This window comes from Poecilia mexicana, unplaced genomic scaffold (assembly GCF_051168715.1).
Source record: "Poecilia mexicana isolate PSO_F unplaced genomic scaffold, ASM5116871v1 scaffold_1, whole genome shotgun sequence".
NCBI lineage: Eukaryota > Metazoa > Chordata > Actinopteri > Cyprinodontiformes > Poeciliidae > Poecilia > Poecilia mexicana.
This window is the reverse complement of record NW_028263370.1, coordinates 11419780-11432873: the sequence shown is the minus strand read 5'-3', so window position 1 is coordinate 11432873 and position 13094 is coordinate 11419780. Positions and strand designations below refer to the sequence as shown.

The 13094-nt window shown below is 39.9% G+C and overlaps 1 protein-coding gene across 1 annotated transcript; it reads left to right on the top strand.

Moving 5' to 3' along the window:
* Nucleotides 1-1134: 1134 nt before the first annotated feature.
* Nucleotides 1135-13094, top strand: gpr83 (G protein-coupled receptor 83). Its single transcript, XM_015009230.2, has 4 exons — nucleotides 1135-1572; nucleotides 2313-2438; nucleotides 9492-9625; nucleotides 10894-13094. Exons 1-4 carry the CDS (start codon nucleotides 1135-1137, stop codon nucleotides 11609-11611), a joined length of 1416 nt encoding a protein of 471 aa, XP_014864716.2. The 3' UTR covers nucleotides 11612-13094.

Sequence of the window (13094 nt, the reverse complement as noted above, 5' to 3'; positions counted from 1 at the left end):
TTTGAACGGTTGTAAAAATATTACTACTTTTATGAATTGCCTGGAGTAAAAACCTAAAGTGTGTTATACATCTTTAGAATTAGGAAATCAAAGTGGATTTATTTTTTTTGAAGGACCAGGATGACTTGAAAGAATTGAAATAACAATTAATTCTCCTCTGAAAGAGAATGCCCATTCAAGCCCCTGCCAGTTTTGGGTTGTGCTTGATGCCAGTTATTGTTGCTGTTGTCAAGGCGATGGCACAACCAATTCTTAGTGTTTAGGACAGCTGATATGAACAGCCTCTTTCCTTTAAAAATGAAGTATGCTTTGTATCTAAAGAGTTTGAGTATCATCACAATACATCAAAATAGAAATCTGTAAGTTCTGTGTGACAAAACGAAGAGCTCACACGGGAGTTCATACCTCTGCAGTAAATGTTTTTAGGTTACACAAGATAACTCAGCCAGTAATGAGGCAATATTCTCTGAGCAAGTGAAAGCAAATGGGAAATAAAAGATGGCAGTGAAGGGCAAACACCACTTCATTTACATGCATTTCAACCATTTTTCTTATTAAAAGGATTTAGATTCAGAGCGCCTGGAAAGTCTCCGGGGATAAACACAGCAGCGTTTGACTTTTAAAACAGTCACGTTGAATAGACTAACAGCTTTCCGAGTGCAAATCAATAATCGCAAAGCCTTTTTTTTTTTTTTTTTACTGATCTGGAACTTCAAAGTGTGTATTTAGGAGTCAGACTGGCTTAAAAAACATCAATGGAAGAGGCAATGTATGTGAGTGAGGTTGTGTGTGTGTGTGTGTGTGCGTGTGTGTGCGTGTGTGTGTGTGTGTGTGTGTGTGTGTGTGTGTGTGTGTGTGTGTGTGTGTGTGTGTGTGTGTGTGTGTGTGTGTGTGTTTAGTGGGAGGACTGTGAGCGGCCAGCGGTCCTGGCAGAGTTAGCTGCAGCCCACCTGGACCGCAGTCAGTCAGAGGATGCTCCGCGCGTTTAAAGACATCAGCGCTGCAGAGCTGCATCACTACTTGTTGCTGCAGCTTCAGCACCAACAGCACCTCAGAGGCACAGCTAGAGCACGGAGAGACCGCACGCTTCAGATCACACTTTATTTCTTATCGGAAGGCAGAGAGGGGAAAAAAATGCGAGCTGCGTGTGTTTGGCCATTTGTTGTCTGGATGTTCGGCTCTCAGCGGGCAGCTGCGGAACAAACGCTCAACGACTCCTCACTTCTGGGAGAGGAGATGTTCTCACACACGGAGAGTTTACTGAATGTTTCGGCCAAGTCGGGGAACCGGACTTCGGGTGTTTTCCTGCTGGACTTTGACGACGGGATGCTGGAGGACTGGCGCGCCCTGGCCAATAGGAGGAGCAGGGCGAAGGAGTCGCAGGAGTGCTGGGTCAAGGTGCTGCTGGTGGCCGCCTACTCGCTCATCATCGTGGTGTCTCTGTTCGGAAACACGCTGGTGTGCCATGTGGTGGCCAAAAACAAGCGCACTCAGTCCTCCACCAGCTTATTCATCCTGAACCTGGCCGTGGCCGATATCTTCATCACAGTGCTTAACACACCGTTCACTCTGGTAAGACAACTTTACCGGAACTGTCCCGCTCGCCAAATATTTTGTCGACGAGTTTGAAAGGGTCCCACTTTCAGTGAAGCTCACCAACAGCTATTGTTGCTTTGTTGAGCATTTAACGCACCCGTGCGTAATGTCTCTACAGCACTAAAAATACGTTAAATAAAATGTAACAGTGTGAACAAGTTTTATTTTGGTAGATTTCAGTCAGTATTTATAAGCAATAATAATAATAGCTATCAATAATCTGAAATAGTAAATTATCAATTATTTTCAATGAGATTAATTTGGAGTGACTGTATAATTTAAATACCTCTAGTTCTTGTATGATTAAAATAAATGTATTCATCAGTGAGGCATAAACTTGTATGAGACTCTGTATTATAACCTTGAGTTAAATAACCAAATATTTTAAATAAGATCTTAAGTATCTTTGCTTAAAGCTAATCACCTTGCAGCTTTTCAGCTGTAGTTTTAAATCAGAATTACTCTATCAAGAAAGAGGTGCAGCTTACTCTGTCACCGTCCATGTCTTTAGGAGTTTGAATTATTTCCAAGCAGCCAAATATGTCTGTTTTGTTTGTATGAAAAAAAAAAAAAAGAAGTGATCTTTCTTTCAATATGTTAGACTCAGGTGGGGGAGGAGCAGCGCTGTACTAATATATTCTCCAAAGCTTAATAAACTTTACGCTTGTTGAATTCGTAGCTGTAATCTGAGCTCCCGGGTGTTTGTGTTCCCTCAGGTCCGCTTTGTGCACAGGACCTGGGTGTTTGGGAGGACAATGTGTCACATCAGTCGCTTTGTACAGTATTGCTCTCTGCACGTGTCCACTCTGACCCTCACCGCCATCGCTCTGGACCGAAGACAGGTCAGCTCATGCATGCACTACAGGGTTTGCCCTCGGTCTTTGCTGAACTGCAGGGTTTTTTTTTTAGTCAAATCAAAAGACGATCTTCTCTCTAGTGCTCTCCCCTGCTAAGGGTCTGTATTCAGTCTAAGTCTAAGTCTGTATTCAGGTGAGGAGTGAAAAGATAGAAAATATTGAACACAGGACACCTTTAAACACATGGACACTTTTAGAATTTAATTTCACCCTTAGATTTGATTTTTGCAAAGTTCGAGAAGAAAGTCTGTGTTGCTGACGATATGAATCTGCACAGCATCCTTCCTATTTTTAGGTCTGCAGAAGGTCAAGAACACTTCTGTTTGCATTTCCTCATATAACTCTACAAACACGCCTCCTCTCCTCTTTCCTTCTTCAGAATAAGGCTTTCCTCATAATGGCAGCTTTTGATTGATTTCCATATTACAGGCTGAAGATGAGAGGAGACGAGGTGACATAAAACCAGCAACCTGAAAGGATCCCATTCAGGGAACGTCATGACACCTTAGCTGTAATTATCTGAAATCTGCTTTGTCTTTGTTTTAACAGGTGCAATATGAAAACTCTTCTTGAAATTAATATTGAATGCGAGATTCAATAAATGTGAACATGCTCCATCTTCAAAGATGCTTTTTAAAAACAGCATTTCAGGCGGATTAACTGTGTTACTAGCTTTCAGGTCCGTACAAAAAGATTGAGTCATTCTTTATTTCTGTATGTATTTGTTTCCAGTGAGCCAGACTGTGATCTCTCAGTGGTGAATGAGGCAATAGTTTTCGAGGCTTTATAAACTTTTAAAGTTTGGTCTGCTTTTTCAGTCATTTTGTCGTCATTTTGATTCACTACGTCCCTTCATTTAATCTTAAAAGCACAAAAGAAGTTTAGTTGTAATTTAAGTGAAACTACAGAGAAAAATGGAATGGTAGAAAATGTAAGAATAGGTAAAAAAAAAAAAAAAAAAAAAAAAGCAATAAAAAACACCCACCGATTGCATTTTCATTTGTTACTGCAAATAAAATACAAATGAAATGTTCTTTTCTTCAACTTCATTTTAGATTCTGCTTCTGTGACCAGAGGTAACAATGAAACGCGTCGGGCCGGGGTCCCTTTCAGCTAAGATGTGATTGAAAAGCGCACGCTGAAAGCACATTGTATCTGGAGATATCCTACGCTTTTATGAACTATGGCCATGTTCTCTAAAGCTGTGTCTCAGTCTTCTGTCTTTTTCATTCATGGCTGAATGAATGAATGAATGAATGAATGAATGGATGAATGAATGAATGAATGAATGAATGAATGAATGAATGAATGAATGAAGAAAATGATGAGTTCATGCAGCAACAACACTCACATTGACACCAAATACAACAAAGGCCAAGACAATTGGAAAAATAAAGTCTATCTGAATACAGTAAATTATATTTCACCCCACTGCTGCTTTGGAATCACACAGCACTGTAGTTTTTAATGCTTTTAGGACGTACAGCTTCATCAGCAGTGCATTGAGTTTATTGTGTGTTTTGGAACAAAATGGGACTTTATCGTGAAGCATTGTTAAATAAGTTAAAACACACACACACACACACACGCACGCACGCACACACACAATGACTGACATCTACAAAGTCATCATGGAGATCTATGAAGTCTTTATTATCATTCTTATTGTTGTCATGATTTATTATTATTATTATTATTATTATTATTATTATTATTATTATTATTATTATTATTATTATTATTATTATTATTATTATTATTATTATTATTATCATTGTATCCTTAGTGCTGCAAACCTTGAAGGATCTGAGATTCCTCAAAAAGTACAGCCTGCTGTGTCCCTTTTGTAGACAGCTTCATAGTTGTGCCTCCAGTCCGGTCTGTGGACTGTGGACTGGAGGTATTTTTAATTCTCCACCACCTCAACTTTTTTTCTTTCCCCCAAATGATGCAAATATATGTGTTTGAGCTCTTCCTGCTCCTCCTGAAAGTTGCAACCATCTCATTTGTTCTTCTCCCATTGAAGACGAGATGATTGTTTCCACACCATGTCACAAAGTGAGTGCAGTGTTGTGTAAAACACACCTCTGCAACTTTTATTTCCAAAAGATTCTTGTGCAAACTATGTACTCGGGAAGGGTGGAGTGGGGGAGGTGTTGCTTTCAGTTGTGCACTTATTTGTGTCTCATTATGGTTTGTGGAATATAAAAGATGGCTATAAGCATTTGCAAAGTGCTGCTCCTTTTATGAATGTTTTAGTGGTTGGCAAGTGTAATGTTCTCTCTACAGTGTTTGGCTAATATTGATGCTTTACAGCCTAATTCTAGTTCTTAATGGATCCTCAATAGACCCCAAACATGGATCACATCTTCAGGATCCATTTATTCCTCATTGAAGAAAACGAAGAGTGGTCTCTTTTGATCCATTATCTTTGCATCAAAAATACCGCACTCGGTTCTTCCAGTTGAATTTCTTTTTTTTGTATGCGCTTTATCCTAACTTGAAATTCAGTTCTACATATTTCTACACATTTTAGCTATTATACCATCCATCCATCCATCCATTTTCCTTCACCCTTGTCCCTCAGTGGGGTCGGGAGGGGTGCTGGTGCCTATCTCCAGCTCACGTTCCGGGCGAGAGGCGGGGTACACCCTGGACAGGTCGCCAGTCTGTCGCAGAGCTATTATACCATTAGTTCATTTTTACATGTGTTACTGAACTAATGGTTGGTTATGTGCAGAATGCACCAACTTGTGCTGCATTAAAATGGGCTGTCTTACGAACAGCCAGTTTGCATGCAGCCAACACCTGGATAGACAAAGAGGTGATGAGCAGTGGGACAATTTGTTTGAGAATAAAGCCTTAAAGTAGGTAGTCAGACAGGGTGCAAAAGTACCAAAGTAGACATAAACCCTGCTTTTAGGAAACAAAATAAATTGAATCTCCTCAGAGGCTGAGAGGCTGTGCAAGCAGGAGATGAAAGATGCACTTGATGAACCTGCGCACAATGAGCAGATGATGACAAATCGGATTAATGAAAGTATCTGGGTTATGCATGATGGTCTTTTTATTTAACAAAAAACTGCTTTTTGACATCAGCACATTTATGAACTAATTTGTCAAAACATTTGACAAGAGTAGCATTGCAGTATTCCTGCTGTAAGTTGTCACTTCATGTCATAAGTTACAGAAACATAAAAACAAACCCAAGGTAATTTAAATAAATCTGATGACTAAAGCGAACCATGCTTCTCACTAAAATACAGCATGAGTGACCAAAACACTTTATTTGGAACAATCAACAAAATAAAGGCTTCTTTGTCATCCAAGTTTTTTAAAATTTGTTCCATCCCTTTGAGTGATCAAACCTGAGTACTGCTCTGATTCCACAGACAAGTGGGAATCTATTGATTATAATCTATCTAGACTCGATGAATAACTTGGATGTTTGAAATGATCAGAAACAAGTAAACGAAGTGCGCTGCATTGAGAATTCATGACAATTATGAAGCATTTTCTGTTTCTGAATTAATTACATAAGTGTTTCTCAAGTGCCATGTAACAACGATATTTAATCTTACTTTACCTTTGCATGTTGAGTGCTTGAAGTGGCTGACATGACATCAGATTTGGATGCGGCAGGTCATGGTCACCTGCCAAGATAATTTCTGCTTTTCATCCATAATTGTCTGACTGTCCTGTTTTATATAAACTGATTAAACTCGGCAAGAATAGGAAATTATTATTTTTTTCTGTTGTAACAGTGATTTTTGCAATAGTTTCTGCAAAAAGTGGCAGATTATGTTGGAAAAAAACAACAAAAAACAATTGTGATTGTTTAATTTGTGGCTTAAGGCTCATGAAACTCTGCCAAATTGCCCTCCACCAAAGCCAAACAGCTTATTCTCCTTTCAATTAGAGGATTTGCACCTGACTAGGAGCATGAACGTTACCCACAGTGGAACTTCAAGCTGATTTTAAGTTGCAGAACTATAGGAAGTAAGCTGCAGAATAATCTCTGTGTAGATAGATTTCCACATTCAGATATTTATCAAAACGAAAAAGTCTTTAACAAGGGTTTGAATTCTCCATCTATTAAAGTTATAAAATTTCACTGAAGCCACTTTTATTGCCTCAGAAAGAAACAGCAAGTGTTTGAAACATACCCACCGAACACTGATTTGTAACAAGCATGAGGAAGATGCTGTAATAAAAGGGTAATTTCTCAGCATTCTACTTTTTAATTATTTTGTGAAAAGTGCTAGGTTGTGCCCAGATCCTCTTGACACACCTCTATATCCTTTGGTCAATATCAGTGTGTAATTCTTCCTCCTCACTTCAAGAAAATGATTTGCATTCATTCTAGCAAGTCTGTGTGGATAGCCATTAGACTAACCGCTTTTGTGGTATTTTTTCCCCCTCAAAAATGTGTCGTCTCTTTCCACTACTACACAGACGACTGCCAGATTTACCTGCCTTTGACACCCAATAATGCATGTTCAGTCCAACTTATTAAATTGTCTCGATGATGTAAAGGGTTGTTGATCTAACTATCCATCCCATTGCATTAGTCTTGTTGCATCACAGGCTGCTGTTATCATGGTGTGTGTTGGGGACCAGATGGAGGATTGGAGCTGGTGGGTGTATAGAGATGTGCATTTTTTGTATGGAGAAATGTGTTTCCATTTTGCCTGCACACCTAGGTTTGATTTGCCAGTCACTCACTATTCTGTCTCCTTCAGAGTCTGACCTGAAAGTCGCTCCCAAGGAGCCATTACTGAGCACCTTGCACATGCATAATTATATCTATTAAATTAACCTTTCCCGGCTTGTGTTTTAATGTACAGGGTTCCAAGCGTACTATGCACATTTACCTTATTTTTGCACAGAATCTTCTATGCATTTTCTTTTTTTTTTAAAATGGTCTTGAACTTTTTTATTATATTACGTATCAAAAAATATCAGTACCATTTAATGCAACACTTTTATTCATTTGAAATAAAAGTGTCTGTGTCAAGGATAACATTGTCTATGCCAGCAAGAATTTATGAAAGTTTATTCTCAGAATTACAATATTTAGTGGAAAGTGGATTATTATATTGGCTCTGGTCCAATTCTCAAGATAATTTAGAAAGCAAATTCAGATTTTCTTTTGCTCAATAACCCCCCCCCCCGCCCCCCCCCCCCCAAAAAAAAAAACCCTCATTTTAATGTCTCTTTCTATGAAAAACAAAATCAAAGTTTTCAAACTTTTTGGGATTTTCTCCAGAATACCTATTTCAGTGCCATGTCATGTTTGAGGTGGGGGGAGAAATTGAGATTTTCTGAGAAGAAGATCCCAGAAAACAGCCAAATCACAGAACAGGACAGGGACGAACACTCTTTACTTTCTGTCCATTGTTCTTTTTTTGTGAGTCATTATAAAAATAATCATTGCCATTATGTTTTTAAACTAGAACTAGACACATAATCTTAAATAAGATGTATATTTTCTTTTATCCACAGGCTCAAACATGGACACTTCCACGACTGTCACTATTACTATTTGTTTATTTACCCTTAAACTGCAGAGAAAACACACTTTTGGCGTAGGTGTCAACAAGCTCCTGGCATGATTCTGAGTGGATTTTTTATTTGGCCGGCTACTTCTATCAGAAGTGATAGAGGTCATTAAGATGGACTGGTCTCCTGCCAGAAAAGACAACCCACTGGCTTTTCAATTCATGCTTCATGAATTTTCAGTGGCATTGATGTTAGCCTGCTTTATCCAGACCCCCTTCTGATTTGACTCCGCTGGGTGTTTCAGCAAAACACCGACAGCAAACATACCATAAAACTATTTTCTTGAATAAATTAGAGTAATAAAAAGCTTCAACTCTAACCTTGACATTGCTGAGCATTTTCAAAATATTCTGGTTTTCACCTTAAAACATACCAGTGTTAATGAGCTATACCATATCTTCCTGGGATTAAGCCAGGATTTTCTTTGCAATTCATCCAAATGCAATTCATCTTGGTGTCTGTATAGATTTTTAGCGTTTATATGTCATTTTGACTCTGTTTGAGTAGATCTGCTGGTCTATCAGTTCCTGTGTGTCGTTAAGATTGCATTTCTGCTCAGTGTTTCTCATGTTGGCATTTTCTGCTCCATACTTCTGTAATTCCCTCAGCTCCTCACACACCTTCAGCCTTTTTCCATCTGGTGATTCTCTCGCCTCATAGTAGTATTTTATCAGTCACTTAGTCCTTTTTCTCATGGTCAGATCCTCTGCTGACCTGAGTCTGTTGCCTAGTTCCTCTGGGTTATTTTGCTGTTGCTTGTCGTGAGTCTCTTTATGTTTACTGAGATTCATTTATTCACCATTCTCCTCCTGTCACTTGTCGGACATCATTGTTTCGGTGTTCTCATCAACACCAAAACATTGAACTGCACTGAATGGAGAAAAACAACATTATATCCAAGCTTGTGCACCTACTTTTAGTTTTTTTTTTTTTTTTAAATTACAGAGGTTCCATGAAAGCATCAGGAAAATTCAATAGATCTTTTTATTTATTTATTTTTTTTAAGCTCCTGAATTTTTTTTGTAGATAGACTCAGTTTCTTATCGAACCACCTACAAAGAAAGCGCCCCCCCCCCGCCCCCCCCGACCCCCCTTATTTCTATTTGACAACAAAAGCCGACGGTACATTGTGTCTCCCCCTTGAAGCCTCTGGTCAATAGAGCTTCCGGTAAACAAACTGACGTTTAATCATTGTCTTTTAAATCAAGGCTAGTTTTTTTTTTTTTTTTTTAAACACAACAAAGGCCAAAAATAGACAAATACTTGTGGGGAGTAGTTAATACTAAATGTTGTTCATCTCTTCTTCAAATGTGTTTCATATCGATTTGCAGTGTGTTTGTGTGTGTGTGTGTGTGTGTGTGTGTGTGTGTGTGTGTGTGTGTGTGTGTGTGTGTGTGTGTGTGTGTGTGTGTGTGTGTGTGTGTGTGTGTGTGTTTGTGGAGAGGTTCATCTGTGTTGTTTGCTCCGTTTCCTCAGGTGATACTGCATCCGCTCAGACCGCGGATGACCCCAGCACAAGGCGGTGTTTGGGTGGCTGTTATCTGGATAATGGCCAGCTGCTTTTCCCTACCACATGCAATCTACCAGAAACTCCTGACTTTCACCTACAGGTACGATTCTTGACACTCAAACTTGTTCACCACTTAATTAGTTCAGAAACAAACACACACTTCCTATTTTGTTCCTGAGAGACAAGAGTGACACTTGACTTGATGACTTCAAAGCAAATAAGCAATCATGTTCATTCTTTTGAAGATTGGTGTTTTTTTTTTCTTTTAATTTGATCTTGTTAAAATAGTAAAAGGAGAGCTGTGTAAAAAATGAACTTTGCTCCTCAAATAAAACAGTTGATAAGGGAGGATTAAAAGGTGAACAATCAAAAGACAAAGTCAGATATGGCAAAAGTGTCCTTAAGATGATTAAAAGAATCTTACAAAAGGGTTTCTACCTCCTTATTTTTGTTACATTGCTGGCCGCCCTCAACCGGGGACTTTTTTTTTATCTGCAGAGATAATAAAACCTGGTAAAGGTCGCATGAGGACAGGGGTTCAATTTCCAGCAGGACAATAACCTTAAAAGTACAACCAGAACTACAAGGAAGTGGTTAAGGTCAAAGTATATTTATGTGTTACAATGGCCAAGTCAAAGTTTAGGTTGAAATTCAATTGATAATCTGTTGTAATAATTGAAACGTAATGTTCTCACCTGCTCTCCATTTATTCTGTCTGAGCTTGAGTTATTTTGCCAACCAGAATAGGAAAGGAAAAATTTTTGCAAAGCCGACAGCGACTCGAAAATGTAATTTGTAACAGATTTCTTCTGCTTTTGTATGTTGTCACACTTGCATGTTTGACATCATTAAGCAGATTTAATGTAAAACAAAGACAAACAGAGTAAGTAAAATCCATTTTTGGGTGATTTTGAAAGCTTTGCAAATAGTCCATCTTGGAGACTATTTGTCCGGCCATCAGATTGTGACCTAAACCTCAAGCGGTTTGGTTATGCAATGGGACTTTGATGCCTGACATCAAGTCCAACTTAACTCAAAGGTTTTGAGTAGACTAGTCAAAGTGCTCAACATAAATCTGAGGATCAGCTGGTGAATGCCTGTTAGCTTTAGGTTGGCCACACAGAAAATGAAGGATTCTAATAATTTCACAATTTTGGAACAAATTTCAATATCTGTTCCAGACCTGGTGATCTTTTGTTGATAAAAAAAATACTTCACCAAGGCAGTCCACCAAAACTGGTTTTACTTTCGGTGCTCATCAAACAGCATGAGCATTTTTTTTCTAAGGCGTCTTCAAGTTCAAGAAATGTACCAAGTTCTGACCTAAATTATTTCCCTCTCTCAACTCTCCTGATTTTCCCCAACCAGCCCAGAAATGGAGCGCAGCCTTTGTGTCCCAGATTTCCCTGAGCCATCAGATGTCTACTGGCAGTACATTGATCTCCTGACCTTCATTCTGCTGTACATGCTGCCGCTCCTCATCATCACTGCGTCCTACACCACGGTGGCTCGCAGGCTGTGGCGCCACAACGCCATTGGCGACACGACGACAGCTCAGCACGCCACGCAGAGGAGGAAGCGGCGGAGGACCTTGGCCATGCTGCTCCTTGTGGTCGGGGTGTTTGCCGTCTGCTGGTTTCCGCTCAACTGCTACGTGGTGCTGCTGTCCAGCCAGGCCATCCACTCCTCAAACACCCTCTTCTTCTGCTTTCACTGGCTCGCAATGAGCTCCACCTGCTACAACCCTTTCATTTACTGCTGCCTGAATCCCACCTTCCGCCAGGAGCTGCGGCTGCTCCTCGACAGGTGCCGCCTGAGGCAGAGAGCGGCGGTCGGGTTGGAGCCCCAGCGAGGCCCCCCAGTTGCCTGTGCTCCATGTCACCGAGCCGCCTGGCCCGACAACCACGAGTCCTCCAGGCCGAGCCACGCTTTGTCACGCCCAGGCCAGGACTCCTTGCAGCAGAGTCATGCCTCCTCCAGTCAGAGCCACAACCTCAAAGACGCACACGTGCTCTTCACGGCCAGGCATCCCCTCACTGGGAAAACAGACATCTTCTCGGTGGAGCCCATAGTGGCTGCGCGATAACTAGACACAGCTGCACTCTAGCTCAGCTTTAAACTCCTACAAAGGTTTCTTCTTAACATTTCTGTTGTGTTCATTGGTCTCTAAAGACCCTCTGAGGCCTTCGAAGAACATTTGGATTTCTACCGAGTTGAAATTACGCACAGATGGACTCCAATTTACAAATGAAGTGGCTTCAGAAGGCAGACGACGACACTGGATTTCATCTCGGAATATCTGAAGTAAAAGGGATTGAATGAAACTGCAAATAGCACTTTCCCAATATTTATCGTTAACAATATGGAATTGTCCTTTTTCTTCTACTTCACATTCATGCACTGAACTCAAGAGTGTAAATAAGGAGTGTTGAACAAAAATGCATTGCACACTTATTTATATTTACGAAAAAGATGAAAACTATTCTCTTTTTTCCTTTGGTTTTACAATTATGCACCACTTTGTACATTTATTCCACAATGTCGGCACTTTGTTTATATAACACTCACACAGTCTTAGCGTTCAGGTGGAACGTGGCAAATGTCACAACCAGACAGGGGTTGTCCTGTCAGATCGTCAGTTCCCGAAACGACACTCTGTGTGGAGACTGCTGACACAGTAAAAAACTTGTAGGGCCCAAATGAGGTCATCTCTTAAGACTCCGGGAGGGACATAAAAGACTTTATCATGAGGTCAATTCAGTGTTATCTCCATTTTGGGGCTTCTGGATGGTTGGAAAAGATCTATTTTTGATTTTTGCTCTAACTTTTTTTTTCGTGTATATAGAGTTCCTCTACTAAGATCTTAACATATTTTCATAAATGTAGAGCCAAAAATGTAAGTCAGAAGTTTCCTGGATATGCGTTTCTTGCTATAATGGTGTTGGTAAAAGTGGAAAATCATGGAACAAACAATACTTAAGTCAAAAGACGCTGTGAAGAATAGACATGGACATCTCAGTGGAACTTCTTTCAGAGCCACATGACAAAAAAGGACTTATTTTTTTTCCGGTGTAATACCCTCCCCCCCACACACACACACACACACACAAATTACTGCACTCCATCTTTACTATACTTTTGTTTACATCTCTCGCTTTCCATTTTGCACATTTCCGCTATTTTCCCACACATTATCACAATTCATCAACTGCGTTGCCACTTTGCTTTAACACTTCTTCACCATTATGTACGATGTTACAGCTTCTGTTATGTGTCACAGCAAAATCTTATGTCAGTTGCTAGGAATGTATTTTACACTGTGAGCACAATGACATAAAAATATGCAACTACTAGCAGAGCCTGTATATGAGGTATGGAAAAACTATCTGGATTCTTGACTGTAAAGGTAAGACTTTCACTTTGACATTTAGACAAAGGTGAGATAAACCCTTTCTGGAAACAGCCTAGTGCCAGCCTTTTTGGCAAATCAGTCTGTCAAATGGTATAAAGGACTAAAGCAGCTGAATCAGATAGAAACACAGATACACTTGGCACAAAAGGAAAGCAAA

Excerpts from the sequence above, each read along its gene's own strand:
- gpr83 (XM_015009230.2), top strand. The coding sequence starts at position 1,135 with ATGCGAGCTGCGTGTGTTTGGCCATTTGTTGTCTGGATGTTCGGCTCT. Across the intron at positions 2,439-9,491 it reads TCGCTCTGGACCGAAGACAG|GTGATACTGCATCCGCTCAG; the intron begins GTCAGCTCATGC and ends CCGTTTCCTCAG. Across the intron at positions 9,626-10,893 it reads CTCCTGACTTTCACCTACAG|CCCAGAAATGGAGCGCAGCC; the intron begins GTACGATTCTTG and ends TTCCCCAACCAG.